Genomic DNA, 14,332 nt, shown 5'->3' on the forward strand with positions numbered 1-14,332 from the left:
ATTTAGAACGGATGGACGGACAGATTTATATTAATATAATTTTATGATGCATATTAATATATTAGCTAAAGTTTTCCATGGTTTGTTCCAATTATATTTAGTTTAAAATCGAATTTTCTGGTAATTTGAGGTAAGTCAAGAGCACTTTGGCACTTACTTATATAGAAAAATTTGCCAGAAAGTAGGGATCGGAGGGTTTTACACTAGATTCTCTCTGTCTACCCTGCTATATGCTTGATACAGCGTGAAGCTGATTTATTTTCATTTATTACTATCATAAATATGTAATTATTTTTTTTACAATACAATTTTTTTAACTGCAACTTCTCCCACGTGGTGACATATGGTACATTTTAAGCACCCGAGGTAACTCTGACCGCCATTACAAAATATCTTCGTTCTTCCAATCCCTTTAAAAACATAATTTAACTCGGGAACGAATAACTAATATTTTTCTAAAAGAAATTACCTTAACTAAAATCTCCAAAGCCTCCACATAGGATTTTTCAGTCTCGTACAATTCGACCACGACGTGCGTTCTTGTGTCCTATAACAAAATAATAAATTATATATAAATTATTTGAACAATATACAAATACAATACAAATAGAGGCACAATAGTGTAATTGTGAACGTAACTGGTTTTAGGTTCGATTTCCACTCAACGAAATGAAATATGTATATATACATATATTTATATTTATATTGCTATCAACAAGCAATGCCTCAAAAAATCGGCACAAAACGGAGAACAGAGTGTATTAACACTATGCTCCCTCTGCTTGCTAGTAAGTGCCTACCCCGCCGTGTGCGGGATACAGCGTGAAGCTGAACATTAGTTAAGATCCGAATAATAACTTAACATATAAATTACATAACTCAAGTACTGACAGCTTTATTGTTATATGCGCTAAACAATTACAGTAATTACCGCCTTAGCTAGTATTAGTGGGTAGCCACAATTAATGAGAAATTGATCGAATACTGGATGATGGAATGGCGGTAATTATTTACTGTAAATTAAAAGCAAATCAGCTTCACTCTGTATTTCACATACCGCAGCTCCTTTCCCCATTTAGCCTACCATTTGGTAGCTTTTAGTTCATATGTTCATTCGACGATTCAAAAGTGCTTATAATAAGTTTTTTTGAATAAAGAATATTTTGAATTTGAATTTGAATTTCCCACCGAATTTATGTTGAGTGAATCACGACACCAAAGCGATGAAAAAGGGAAATATTAAATATTTAATTTCCTCTAGTGGGAATCGAACCTACAACCCGCTGTGTTTACAGTCACAGTGCCCCTACGCCACGACTGGCCTCAGGATTATAATTTCACATATTAATTACATAAGTCAAATATATGCATTAACATTAACATAATTATGGTCTTAGCTGGTATTAGTGGATATTCACAATTAATGAGATATTGGTCGAATACTCGTATATGACTATGTAATCTGTACTGGATGGTAGAATGGGGGTGTTAATTAACTGTAAATTTATTTTAAAATACCTACAATATTAAATATGAAAATATATATTGTTAGAAATAGGAAGCGGTTGGCGTTTTTAAGAAAACACGATAAAAACACATACCGTCTATATGTTTCCAATGTACTCGGACAGAGGTTCCACGTAATTACAATAGTGACATGTATCACTCAATAACAACATTACACACTAGATACCTTCCAATCAGGGCTTCCGCCTACAAGCAACTGTTCCCGTTTGACACAATTCCACTGCTTTTACTGTCTTTTTCACCTAAATCTACCCACTTTTACACGAGTACGCTAACAATATTATATATTTTTTTATATTAATCATATTAGTTATTATTATACTAAATTAGACAGAAACCAGTGGTGACGAAGTGGCAGCGTGCGTCTGTTAAACAGAACAGGTTACTAATTTGATCCCCTTTCAAGAAAAAATAATTACATTCATAAATATTCATAGTGTAACGCAAGTGTGTAAACGCCCTATTCGGTAGCAGACATCAGAAGTGGACTACACGAAGTATTGATTAAACGCCAAAGGCGAGATAAGGCCTTTACAATCAGAACCCAGTGATTTCTACCTTAAATTTAATTATTTCTATTTTGTCTTAGTTAACAGCGCTTAACACTGTATATTATAAAATAAGACTGTCTGTGGAAATGTCTATTATTCTCATTTTACTGAGAAAAAATATCTTCTCGTCGCTAGTACACACTGCACTTATAACTTTTCTATAAATTTACCAATATTCGAAAAAGTTTTCAAAGAAACGAAAATTTTAGAGTTTTATATTATATTTAAATTTTGTTTTAAAATTGATAGACGGAACCAAATATGAATGGATTTAGTTGAATAAATTATTCTAGCACACAGAACGGTAGATACCAGCGAGGATACCACAATAAAAATGAAGAAGAACGTGTTCAGAAGAATGTTTGATTTATATATGAGTAATAAAAATGCATGTGTTTCTCGCCTTATTCAATAGTAGACTGAGTGGACACAATATTTTATGAGATATCGATCCGGTGTCGAGGTCGAGATAGATAACACTCTTGGAATCTTAAATTATGATTTTTATAGCTGATAAGGGACTAGATGCAGGTCACATTTAAAAAAAAAACAAATCAACTTCACGCTGTATCCCGCATATAGCAGGGTAGGCAGAGGGAACCCTAGTCTTAAGAGACCCCGTTCCCCACTCTCTTTCTTGCCTTATTACATTAGTTATAGTTGTAATGCTTAAATTTGGCTAAATATTTTTACCAAGGGTTAATTTTTTAAAGTTCTTCACTTCAAAGATATGAAAAGAAGAAAAGATTCGATATCCACTCACGGAACTGGAAATTACTTAAACTTCTTCTACATACACAAAATTAATGTATTTAAAGTACTATTCCACACTTAGGAAAGAAAAATATTTATTAAAAAAACCTATAAAAAAATTGAACGTAGCGGCATTTCAACCCGTGCCTCTTGGATACCGTTCAAATGCTTTACCACTATGCCATACGTGTATAAGCCAATTAATAATTAAATAAATATTTCCTTACAAACTTTACATTTTAATTTTTTTGTAGACGAGGTGTTAAATATCTAAGTATATAATTTAGTAGCGGTCGTCATCATTCTAAAATTAAAGCGAGAAGTACTACACGATGAAAGCGTTAGGTGTCAGTGGATTTGTTCATTTTATTTTGGATTTTCCTCATTGCGCAAATTGGGAGGCTCACTTAAGATTGTTCGTGTTATATTTTTGGAAAATTTTATTTAAGTTACAAAACTCTATTTTTATAATGAGAATATTTTGTTTATGGGAGCGGAGTGTAACGGTAGGGTCCCAGGTTCCCTCTGCTTACACTGCTATTTGTGGAATACAGCGTGAAGGCGCAAAAAAAGCTTTTTTTTTAGTATATTGGATGTGGATTCGAATATCAGTCCAAGAAATAATAACTATCATTATTATTAAGTGACAAATTTAATAATTAAATTGTCAAATTTAACGCTATATCCCGCACAAAGCAGGATAGACAGAGGGAACATAGTGTTAAGACACTCCGCACCCATTAGGACACTTACGTTCCCCATTTTCCTCTGAATTCTAGAGGCTTTGCGTATTCAACTCTACGTCGCACTTCACCTCATTACCAGAAGAAAGATAAGAAAATATTGAACATTTCAATGGGATCGAACCTACAACCACCCCCGCACAACTACAGGTCATATACATATTTAAAACCCAAAAACTAATATAGTTTATAATATTTCAATAAACAAACATAAAATTTAGTAAAACATATTCTTACGTCAATCTCAATACCAATCTGGTGAAAGCGAAATAATAAAATCGTAACAATGTCCAAATAGGTGTATTGCAATATTGTTGCATATAACTTGGAGTACCTAATTTAAGTTTTATTATTTAAATTATAGAGTTGATAATTGCTTGTAAATGTGGGTTGCTTGTAATGGCGTCGCTGGTAGCATTTCCAGGTTAATTATGGGTTAGCACATGAGCTTAGCGGTAATTAAAGTGCTTAAAATATAGGGCTGTATCAGAATTATAATAACTTAATAAATATATTAAATAGTTTCATGTATAGTGAGGTATGAATATATTTTTCTTATATATATAATTATTCTTTAGAATAGAGAGAATGCGACTAGCTTTGGGTTCGATTTAACAAGTAATGTCTCCAGAATTCGACGGAAAGTGGGGAACGGAGTGTCTTAACACTAGGTTCCCTCTGTCTACCCTGCTTTGTGAGGAATACAGCATGAAGCTAAAAATATCTTATTGTTTAAGTGTTTATTTGTTTGTTTGTGTAAACAAAAGTACTAACAAGAGAGTCATTTCGATGAAGCTTTAATACGTAAATATCAGACTTGTAAACAAACAATGTAATTCATAGAAATAAAAAAAGATTACAAAAATCAGTTAGTTATACACAATTAGTAAAACTCTACTTTTTTAACCTAAGAACCTAAAGACACTTCTATTCTCCACTCTCCGCCAAATATCATTACAATTACTTCACTCTAATACATTTTCATACAAATAAATCCTATTTCAATACAAAAAGGCTTTTTACACAAAAACATCGACTTCCCAGCCCCATAGCCTTGTAATCGTGTATCGATCCGATATCCAAGGTGAAAATGATTTTAATGAGAGTATCAAACCAATTTGGGGCAAGGTGACGTCTCCCGTGCCTCATTAGTAGATGTACGAAATGAGCTTGTATGAGATAAGGGATATCTTTGTTTTTAGCTTCACGCTGTATCCCGCACGTAGTTTGGTAGGTAGAGGGGAATTAGGAACCTAATGTTAAGACACTCCTTTGCTCACTAAGATAAAAATGTAGCGACAACTAGAGTGTAGATATATATATATATTTTTCAATTTCACGCTGTATCCCGTTGTGTAGGCAGAGGGAACCTGGGAACCTAATATTAAGACATTCCGTTCTCATTAAGAAATTTTCGTTCTCTACTTTCCACCGATTCTGGAGACAATGGTGGCGTTAAGAGACGGAACTAACCACCGCGTTTTGCCTCGCTTCTAAATTAATATTAAATATCTCATTTCCTCGAATCGGGAACGAACCCCTTACTTGCGCTACAAATGGCCCTAATAAAAATAATTGAATCCACAAATATTTCTCACAAAGTTAAATATTTTCAAGTTTTCCATTTTGTTAAACAATATATTGGCCGGTCTCTCCGCACCAGTCACGTGAACCATTCTGTAATGCATCGGTGAACATTTCATATGTGTATATACGTCAAACGTGATCAATTTCAACGTACAGACGACAATAATAATGTAGCCGAAAGCAGAATTGTTATTGGTATTTATGTCGATGTTTCTTATATAATCAATGGGTTTTTTTATATATTTATTCTAGCTTCACGGTGTATCCCGCGTGTAGGTGGAGGGATCCTAATGTTAATTCTGGAAGCCTTCTGGAGGTCTTCTGAAGGCATTCTGGAGGCATCGCTTCGCTTTGCCTCGACACCAGAGCGATGATACGAAAGTATTCAAAAAATTATTTCCTCAACCGGACATCGAAACCATAACCAAGTGGGGAATTGAAGTGTCTTAATGGGTACAAAGTATCCTTGCATTAGGTTCTCATGTCCCCTCTGCCAATCCTGACTAACAAAAAAAATATATACAAACACATAAATTCTGTTATAGATTATACATATACCAATTTTAAACAACACCTCTAATATATATAAACCCCATTCCCTCTTCTCCCACCCAAAACAAAAAATAAAAAAAACCCACTCCGTTAACGTCAAACAAAAACCGTTCCTCATGCATCCAAGGTCGAAACCCATAGAAGCGGCATCTCATTATTCCGAGAACCCTACACAGCTTTGAATACATATACTTTGGTGTTTAAGTACACCACCTACCACATTTTTATTATAGTTTGTGGAGGAAGTCAATACAATGGAGAGACAACATAATAAAGTAAACTTTCCGCTTTCTCGTTTGGTCTTTGGTACTTACAAATAAATTTACTTATATCTATATTTATTCGTTGTATGAACATGGAAAGGTAAGTGTAGGTTTTATTTACATTTTCAATTTAATAATGCAAGTTTATTTTTGTATTAATTGCCTGTTTTTTTTTGTTCACGCTGTTTCCCGCTCATAGCATGATAGATAAGGGGAATCTGGGAACCTAGTGATAAAACAGACAGAGACAGAGACATGAAACAGATATGTCTTAACGGGAAGCAGAGTGTTTAACCACTAGGTTCCCAAATTCCCCATCTAGTTCCCTGGGGAGTTTCCGCCGAATTCTAGAGGCGAACGAACGAACCATTAAAGAAATAAACAGTAAAAAATTATGTCAAAACCAAACGCTTATATAAAATCTAGATTTTTTCTTGTCTGCGATAAATCCTCTTAACTTAGAATAAGAAAAAGGCTATAATTAAAAATCATGTCTGCTTCAACAAGTACTTCTTACGTATCTCGTTCTTTTGTACCACACTTTGAAGGTTAATTTTTTTTAGTTTCACGCTTTATCCCGCATATGGCAGGGTTATGGCAATTTTACTTTACATTATGTTAAAACACTCCGTTCTCTACTTTCTATTCAATTTTGGAGACATTGCATGTTAAGTGGCAAAACTCAAAGAAGCTAATTGTCTTGTGACCAGAGCGAAGAAAATCAAAACAATTAATTTCTATGAGTAAGAATCGAATCCACGACCGTCGCGTTTGACGACTTCATTTACCTATCAGCTTAACGCTCTAAGCCTGAATACAGCAATGTAGATAGAATGATATATCGAGACGTTGCGTGCCGAGGTAGAGCGAAGAAATAAAAATATAAATAAAAAATAAAATTCATTCCCCCAAGTGGGGATTGAACCTGCAACCGCCGCGTTACAGTCACTTCTTTGTGCCCTACCCTACCCCTTCATGATTTTCATTTAGTATGATTATTTAAAAGATTATGGCTCTCTTCGCTAATTTCCCCCGTGAACTTCACGATGAATGGAGAAATCTTGATGAATGAATGGAATTAATGGTTTTATAAATTACCTGAGACGGGTAACTGGTATTTGAATTGAATAAGGTAAGCTTTAAAGAGTCATAAATCATTATACATATTTCTTCAATTTACTTTTTTATTATTAATATATGTTTTTAGACATATTATGTTGGGCAAAAGTATGCGAAACTGTAAACCGATGCTTCTTGGTTCGATTTCCACTGTGGGAAAACTGAATTGGTGGAATGAAATATTTTATATTTGCACTTCCTCGTTCTGGTAACGAGGTAAAGCGCAGCATAGAGTTCCGCCACTCACGGTGTCAGTGTCTCGACACTAAGTTCTGCTCTGTGATCCCTCACAGCGTGAAAATAACAAAAAAAGTAAAATACAAAGGAACAAAAGCATCTAAATATAACAATAAATTGTATTGTTATGACATTCGGAGTAAACGCAGCGGTACTAACTCCAATTTTTCACTTTAATAACTCGGTAATGGAGGAAATGAATATTTTTCTCAGAAATGTTTATTAGATTACACTTTATATGCTAATTTATTTATAATTTAGAAAGGTTTTACTTTATATTTTAGTAAACAAGCGGTCTGTTCCAATTTTGCTTATACTAATCTAATGAGATTAAGTTAGTAGTAGATCAAACGGTTGTGGATTCGATTCTCACTCGAAGAAATTAAATTTTTCATATTTTCATTTCTCGTGTCGAGGCAAAGCTCGGCGTTGACTTCTGCAACTATCCTCTCGAATTCTATGACAAATGGCTATAGAGTCTTAATGAAAATAGTGCCTTAACACCAGGTTCCCTCTGCCTACCGTACTACACAGTGTAAAGCTAGAAAAATGTAAGTATATCTTAAAGAAAATTCCATAAAGAATTCCACAATAAACTTTTCATGAAAAATTAATATGAAATGTAAAACCTACAAGTGTAAATCTTGTTAAAACGAGAAGCTCGCGAACTAACCAGCGATGCGATAGTATCGTAATTACAAAATAAAAGCACTCTATAAAAGTTCGAAACAACTTTTAACTCTGTTGCAGCTTTATATGAAAGTGTAATTTTTTTAAGCCTTTTTTATTAGCTATTTTTTTTATTTAATAAGAGTACCTCGTTGAATTGTATCAGATGGCTTTTTTGAAAGTTAAGTAATAAAAATAATTAATTCAATCTGAGTTGGCATTGAACCCACAACCATCGCGTTCGCTATCAGTTCAATTATTTCATATATATTAAAATGTATTTGCACAACAGACATTTAAAATTATTTGTTTGTGTTTCAGTATGTTATAAATAAGTATAACATGAACTTGAAAAAACAGTTATATTAAAATTACATACAGACAAATCAATTATACTCGTATTTATATATAGAGGAATAAATGTTTTAAGAAAAATAAATTACTACTATATTATTATCTACAATTTTTCCATATAAGTCGGTAAGAACAATTTTACTGAAACCCAAGTACCGCCGCCGGCACACGTGCTAGTGACGTGAACTGCCCCTCTTCAGGCTTAACTAAGCTACGTATAAAACCCTCTTAACTTAACGTTCCTATAAATATACTGATGCATATAAGAAATTAATATAGTTCACGAGATAATGTTAGATATTTTTATAATTAAATAAAAAATGTATGAAAGCAGCTAAGAATATTCTAGAGATATTGATTTTTATTATATACCTAACTGATAGGTTTCTATAGCATATTCATATAAAGAAATTGTCAAAATATTAGATTCTCAAAAGTATATGAAACTAGCGGCCCGCTCGCGGTATTACCCGCGTGAACTGTGTTTATATTCGCGCGTCATGTTATTATTAATTTCTGTCTCCATGGCTACGTCCTAGTGACGTCTATGCAAAATTTGAGACTCCTAGCATTTAGTAACGAATGACAAAGACAAATGTCATTAGTAACGAAGTTTCATACAAACTTTCAACCCCAAAAACAACCCCTTAGAAGTTGAATATTACAAATTCCCGTCTTAGCGAGCACCTACGAGCACCTCCTATAAGTAACTCCTATGCAAAATTTCAGATTCCTAGAATATGTAGTTTCTGAGATTTCGTGATGAGTGAGTGACCTTTCGATTTTATATATATAGATTATGTATTTAAATCAGCTTCACTGTATCCCGTATACAGGGAAGGCAGAGGGAACCTAGTGCAAAGACACTCCGGTCCCCGCTTTGTGCCGAATTCTGGAGGAATTCCGTGTTGAGTGGCAGAACTGATAAATGTCTCTAATAATCTGTCTGTCTGTGCGTGAAAGATATATAAAGGAAACCCTTATATATCTTTCACGCACAGACGATCAATTATAATTTTATTATATATATAGATTTATAAGTCACTCATAGTAATTATCATATTTTATATCTAATAGTGTTAAGAAAAAGCGCAGTGTTGAGTTCCCCAGGAAAATTAAGAAAGGAAAGACAGGAAGTGTCGCTAGTTCCTTACCAGGATAACTTATACTGGATACTTTTATAGAAATATACATTGTAACAGGAAAAATATCGCCTGTAAAATAATAAGTAATGACAAAGCATATTTAAAGTTAACGATCCGTAAAATATTGTAGATGTTTCAAAATATAACTTTGTTTTTCTGTTTCAATAATTGTCAAAATAAATTTGATGGTATATTCTTTGGATATTTATTAATTTCTGTAAATTTCATGTATACAGAAGAGCAGAAGAGGGAACCTGGTGTTCCCAACGCAACGTCCATTTTTTTAAGGCTTTATGTTCTGAGCAGAGTGAAAAGATTAAAATAATTAAATAGTGCTTTCCAGCGTCAGCAGGATAGGCAGAGGGAACCTAGTGTTAAGACACTCTATTACTCAAATTCTGCCGAACTGTAGACATAGCGTGTTAAGTGGAAGAACGCAACGTCGAGCTTAGCCTCAACACCAGAGCTACGAAAAGAAAATATTATACATTTAATTTCCTCGAGTGGGAATCGAACCCATCTGCACCACCATTGGCCTCTAAATAAATAGTGTTATTACATTTAAAATGTTATTTATTTTGGCGACCGTTGTAATCGGCTTAGCTGATATTCTTGAATTAGAATTATGGTTTCCTAATAACTTAATGTCACTTGAAGTCGAATCTCTGCCATTGACTTTGTGTACGACAAATATTTCATAGAGAAATGCTTAAGTATTCTTATTATTTTTAAGTACCGAGGTCGTTATGTCGCAGCGGTATAGCGTTTGACTGTGAACGCGAGGTTTATGGGTTTGATTCCTACTCGGGGGTATCGAAAATATTCAATTTTTCTTTTTAAAATTGTCGAAGTAGACATGGCTAACTTTTCACTAAGGCAGTGTGGAAAAGAGTAGGGGAGAGAGGGATGTGTGAGAATATGAGGCAAGTACAAACTGCAAGAACGTAAACGCGACAGGTTGTGGATTCGATTCCCAGTCTACGAAATGAGGCTCCCTCTCCTCTCTGCTCCATACTGGATACAGCGTGAAGTTAAAGAAAAAAACCTCCTGACTAATAAATAAGCAATAAACAACTGGTCCATCTAAAATACTCACTTGGGCAGCAGATATAGCAGCTGGAATCATATAAGCATCATCACCACTCCTGGAGCTGCGGCTCCCACGATCTGAACTCTCATCCTCAGATTCCGAATGGAACGAGCTGACAGACACCGAGTGTGGGTCACTGAGCTTCAACTTTAAACAGTCACGACGCATTGTGAAGAACTTTATATTATTGTCATGTTTTAAACATATTTTCTTAGGTTTGCTCTTTGGTATCACTTTGGGATTTATTTTGGTTACTTGATTTTTGTTTTTTTTTTAAATTTTAACTTATTGTGTCATCTGGGGGTTTGGTGGATAATTAAGTTGTTTGTAACGTCTTCTGCGTGATTTTCGAGGATAATAGAATTATTGGACTAAAGAAAGAACATATTTAGACATTATCCACTATAGGATATCTATGTGAAAAATGGAAGTTCGATTGGACTTAGTTTTCACTATCTAATTTATGAGGAGGAACATGTTAAAAACAGAAATAAGTTAAGTTTTGGATATTTCAACAAAATTTTTGCAAAGCATTTCAAATGAATTAAATAAAAAAAACAATATAACGAAATACTGTTACAAAGACAGAATTTTAAATGATATTTCTTAGATCGTCCAAGTTGTCCATTTCATGTCCATTTTGAAAATGAAAAGAATGGATTCAAATCAACATTCTATCAACTGCAACTTCATCATTTTTCCCGCATCCCATACAGAGTGAACCTAGTTAAGACGTTTCGTTCTCCATTTTCAAATAACGCAGAAGAGCTTAACGCCGCGGTTCTACTTATTGAGTTTTACAATTTAATTTTAATTGAAATTTCATGGAAACCACAGCTGCGTGCTAATGCTAGTAATTCACGAAACACTCGGGTCGCCAAGTTAGTCCATCAATCAATATCAGCAAATTGATATCTAATTACATTGTTAAAGCATTTTCCGTTTTGATACAACGCATTATGGTTTATAATTCGATATATTATGTTTGATATTACGCAGTGTTCATTATTCGCCTCGGTTGTCACGAACATAACTACCCAGACATAGGGTTCCCATATATTTTTTGGGTAAAAACGGAATTTTTGTGTTTTTTTAATAAAAAATCAAAAATAGTTGAAATTTTTGGTTATAATATATTTGCTTTAATCATTCTTTACTTCACTAACGATACTACAATTCTTCTCCGAGTAATAAGGAATTAACTCATTCACATTGAAAAGCTTAAAGCTGTTTTTAAAAAGTCTAAACCGTCTTACTGAGAGGCAATGGAAAAATGTTTAATATTAATTTTAAACAAACGCCTACAAAGTCTAATTTAATTGAAAACACTAACTAAAATTGGACGTGAGACGTATCTCGTATCTAAACGAAGCTCTAATCAAGTAAGAAGTTCCAGTAAAATGCTTAAAGTTTCTGTAGAATTAGTAGGAAATGTATACATTTTTTAATATGAAAAAGTTATAAATATAAAATGATAATAAATTTAATTTACAATAAATATTCTATTAATAGATATATCTATCGTTATGTTAGAAGACAAAAACGATGGAGTCCGAACGAACAAGAACTTTCTTTACCAAAACGAGAAGAAGTGAACTTGGTTAATCACTTCTTTCACCAATTTTCATGTATAAAAAGCGCGTGTGAGGCCAGTCAAGGCGCGGGGGCGCAATTAAATATAAACGCGACTGCATGCGGGTTCCATCCCTAATTTATATTCTGATAAATGATAAGGGCGTAGGACCAGGCAGAGTGGCGGGAATTAGGGGAGGCCTATGTCCAGCAGTGGACGTTGAAAGGCTGATGGATGGATGGATGAAATGATAAGGAATCACTTATAAATGGGAAATTCCGTAAAAGATCATAAATAATGGCAAACCTACACCGTAACCTTACACTGGTTGGACGAGACAGTTTGGGTGTTAGCGCGTCCGCAACGGTCTCCATGATGACTTTATAACGCGATGTAGCCGGCTTTTACTTTTTGTTTATATAATATTAGTTATTTATTAGGCATTAATATAATAATTTATGAATATGATAAAAATCAATCAGCTTTATTACAGGATACACAGAGGGAACCTATTAGACACTCCCAGTCCCCACTTTCCCCCCAATTTTTTCAAGGCATTGTGTTTTGAATTGTGAAACTCAACCTGAGCTTTTATCTTGGTGCCAGAGCGAAGAAATGGAAATATTCATAAATAATAATTCATCCCGCGAATGGGGATCGAACCCACAACGTTTATATAATATTCGTTATTTGTTAGCCATTATTATATTAATTTATGACTATGAAAGCTAGCTATGGATGATTTATCGCGTGATTATGACGCCATAATGGTTTGGTTTGATGGAAATTAGAATAAATCTATATGCAAATGTATCGAAACGATAGACTACGGTGGTTGCGTGGTTGGTTGTATATTTTCTACCTGTAGCGTGATAGCAGGTTGTTTTCTTTTCGATTTTTAATAATTTTCTATAACAGGAAGTCTAATTATTAAAAAAAACAGTTTTTTACGGACCGCCGCGCCGAGAGATTGCGTGTTGGGTGACGGAACTGTACATTAAGTTTTGTTTAAAAAATAAACTCTTTAAAAAATAGAGTTAATCCATTTGCATTTACCAAACATTATTTTTTAAAATGCCAAAACTTAATAGGTAAAAGCGCAATTCTTTTATAACCTAAAATCACTACTACACTGTAAATCCCACATAAATATAAAACGGTATAAAGTATTAAAAATATATTTTAAGAATTTCTCAAAGTAAATATTAATATAAATACATGCATGTACGATAGTACCTACATACTCGTATTTCTAAAAATCTTCTGTAAACATTTTTAAAATATTTCAACCGAGTACGCCTCGCCGTCGCTGTATGAAAGGCATTCAGATAGGGAATAAGAATTCTAAATATTAAATCTTAAAGTAAAAGTGCTTTAAAAGTGCAGGCTTACGTGATTTTTACTAACAACTTTTAAATATGAGGCCACTCGTGGCCCAGTGGTGCAAGTGTGTGACTTTAAACGCGACTGGTTAAGGATTCGATCCCCACTCGAGGAAATTAAATATTTATTTAAATTTATATTATCATTTCCTCATTCTGGTATCGAGGCAAAAGCGCGGTGAGTTTCACCACTAGCCCGAAATGCCTCCAAAATCCGGCGAAAAACAGAGAACGGAGTGTGATTTTTTTAAAGCGGTGTTATATATGGGCAAAATACGGATAAATGAAATTTCATTTAAGATGAAAAAAAACCGCGGTATTAAACTCCGACCTGATTGCAATACATTTTAAACAGCGTAAGGAGTATGACTTTTTGAAGATTGTAAGTTATGGCTAATAAAAAATTCATATAAAAAAATAGTGTTGTAGAGATAAAAGATTTTACTTAAGTACAACTATAGCAATTAAAAATCCCCTGAAGGGAATCTACAAAGAGAATGGTAGAGGCGAAAGGGTTTTTTTTACCCTGTATCGCACACAGCAGGGTAGGCAGAGGAAACCTAGTGCTAAGATACTTCATTGCTCATTTTCTACTGACTTCTGGAGGCATTACGTTTTGAATAGCGGAACTCAACGCCGTGTCTTGCCTTTACACTTGAACCAAGAAATGAAAATATCAAATATTTCACTTCCTCAATCGGGAATCTAACCCACACCCCACTTAATACCGCTGCGCCAAAACTGGATTTTCAATTAGGTATGTAATATATTACATAGAAATGACAAC

At 33.9% G+C, this 14,332-nt stretch overlaps 1 protein-coding gene across 3 annotated transcripts in view; it reads right to left on the reverse strand.

Moving 5' to 3' along the window:
- Positions 1–14,332, reverse strand: part of LOC146536174 (rho guanine nucleotide exchange factor 17) — a 94,886-nt gene that overhangs the window by 13,400 nt on the left and 67,154 nt on the right. For all 3 annotated transcript variants that reach the window (XM_085190544.1, XM_085190543.1, XM_085190545.1), the window contains exon 4: positions 470–547. In XM_085190544.1, the coding sequence (XP_085046670.1) occupies positions 470–547 (78 nt within the window). The remainder of the gene's footprint in view (positions 1–469; positions 548–14,332) is intronic.

The sequence above is a fragment of the Heliconius melpomene genome, chromosome 9 (assembly GCF_056956725.1).
Source record: "Heliconius melpomene rosina isolate 202511_hmr_F chromosome 9, ASM5695672v1, whole genome shotgun sequence".
Taxonomy (NCBI): Eukaryota; Metazoa; Arthropoda; class Insecta; order Lepidoptera; family Nymphalidae; genus Heliconius; species Heliconius melpomene.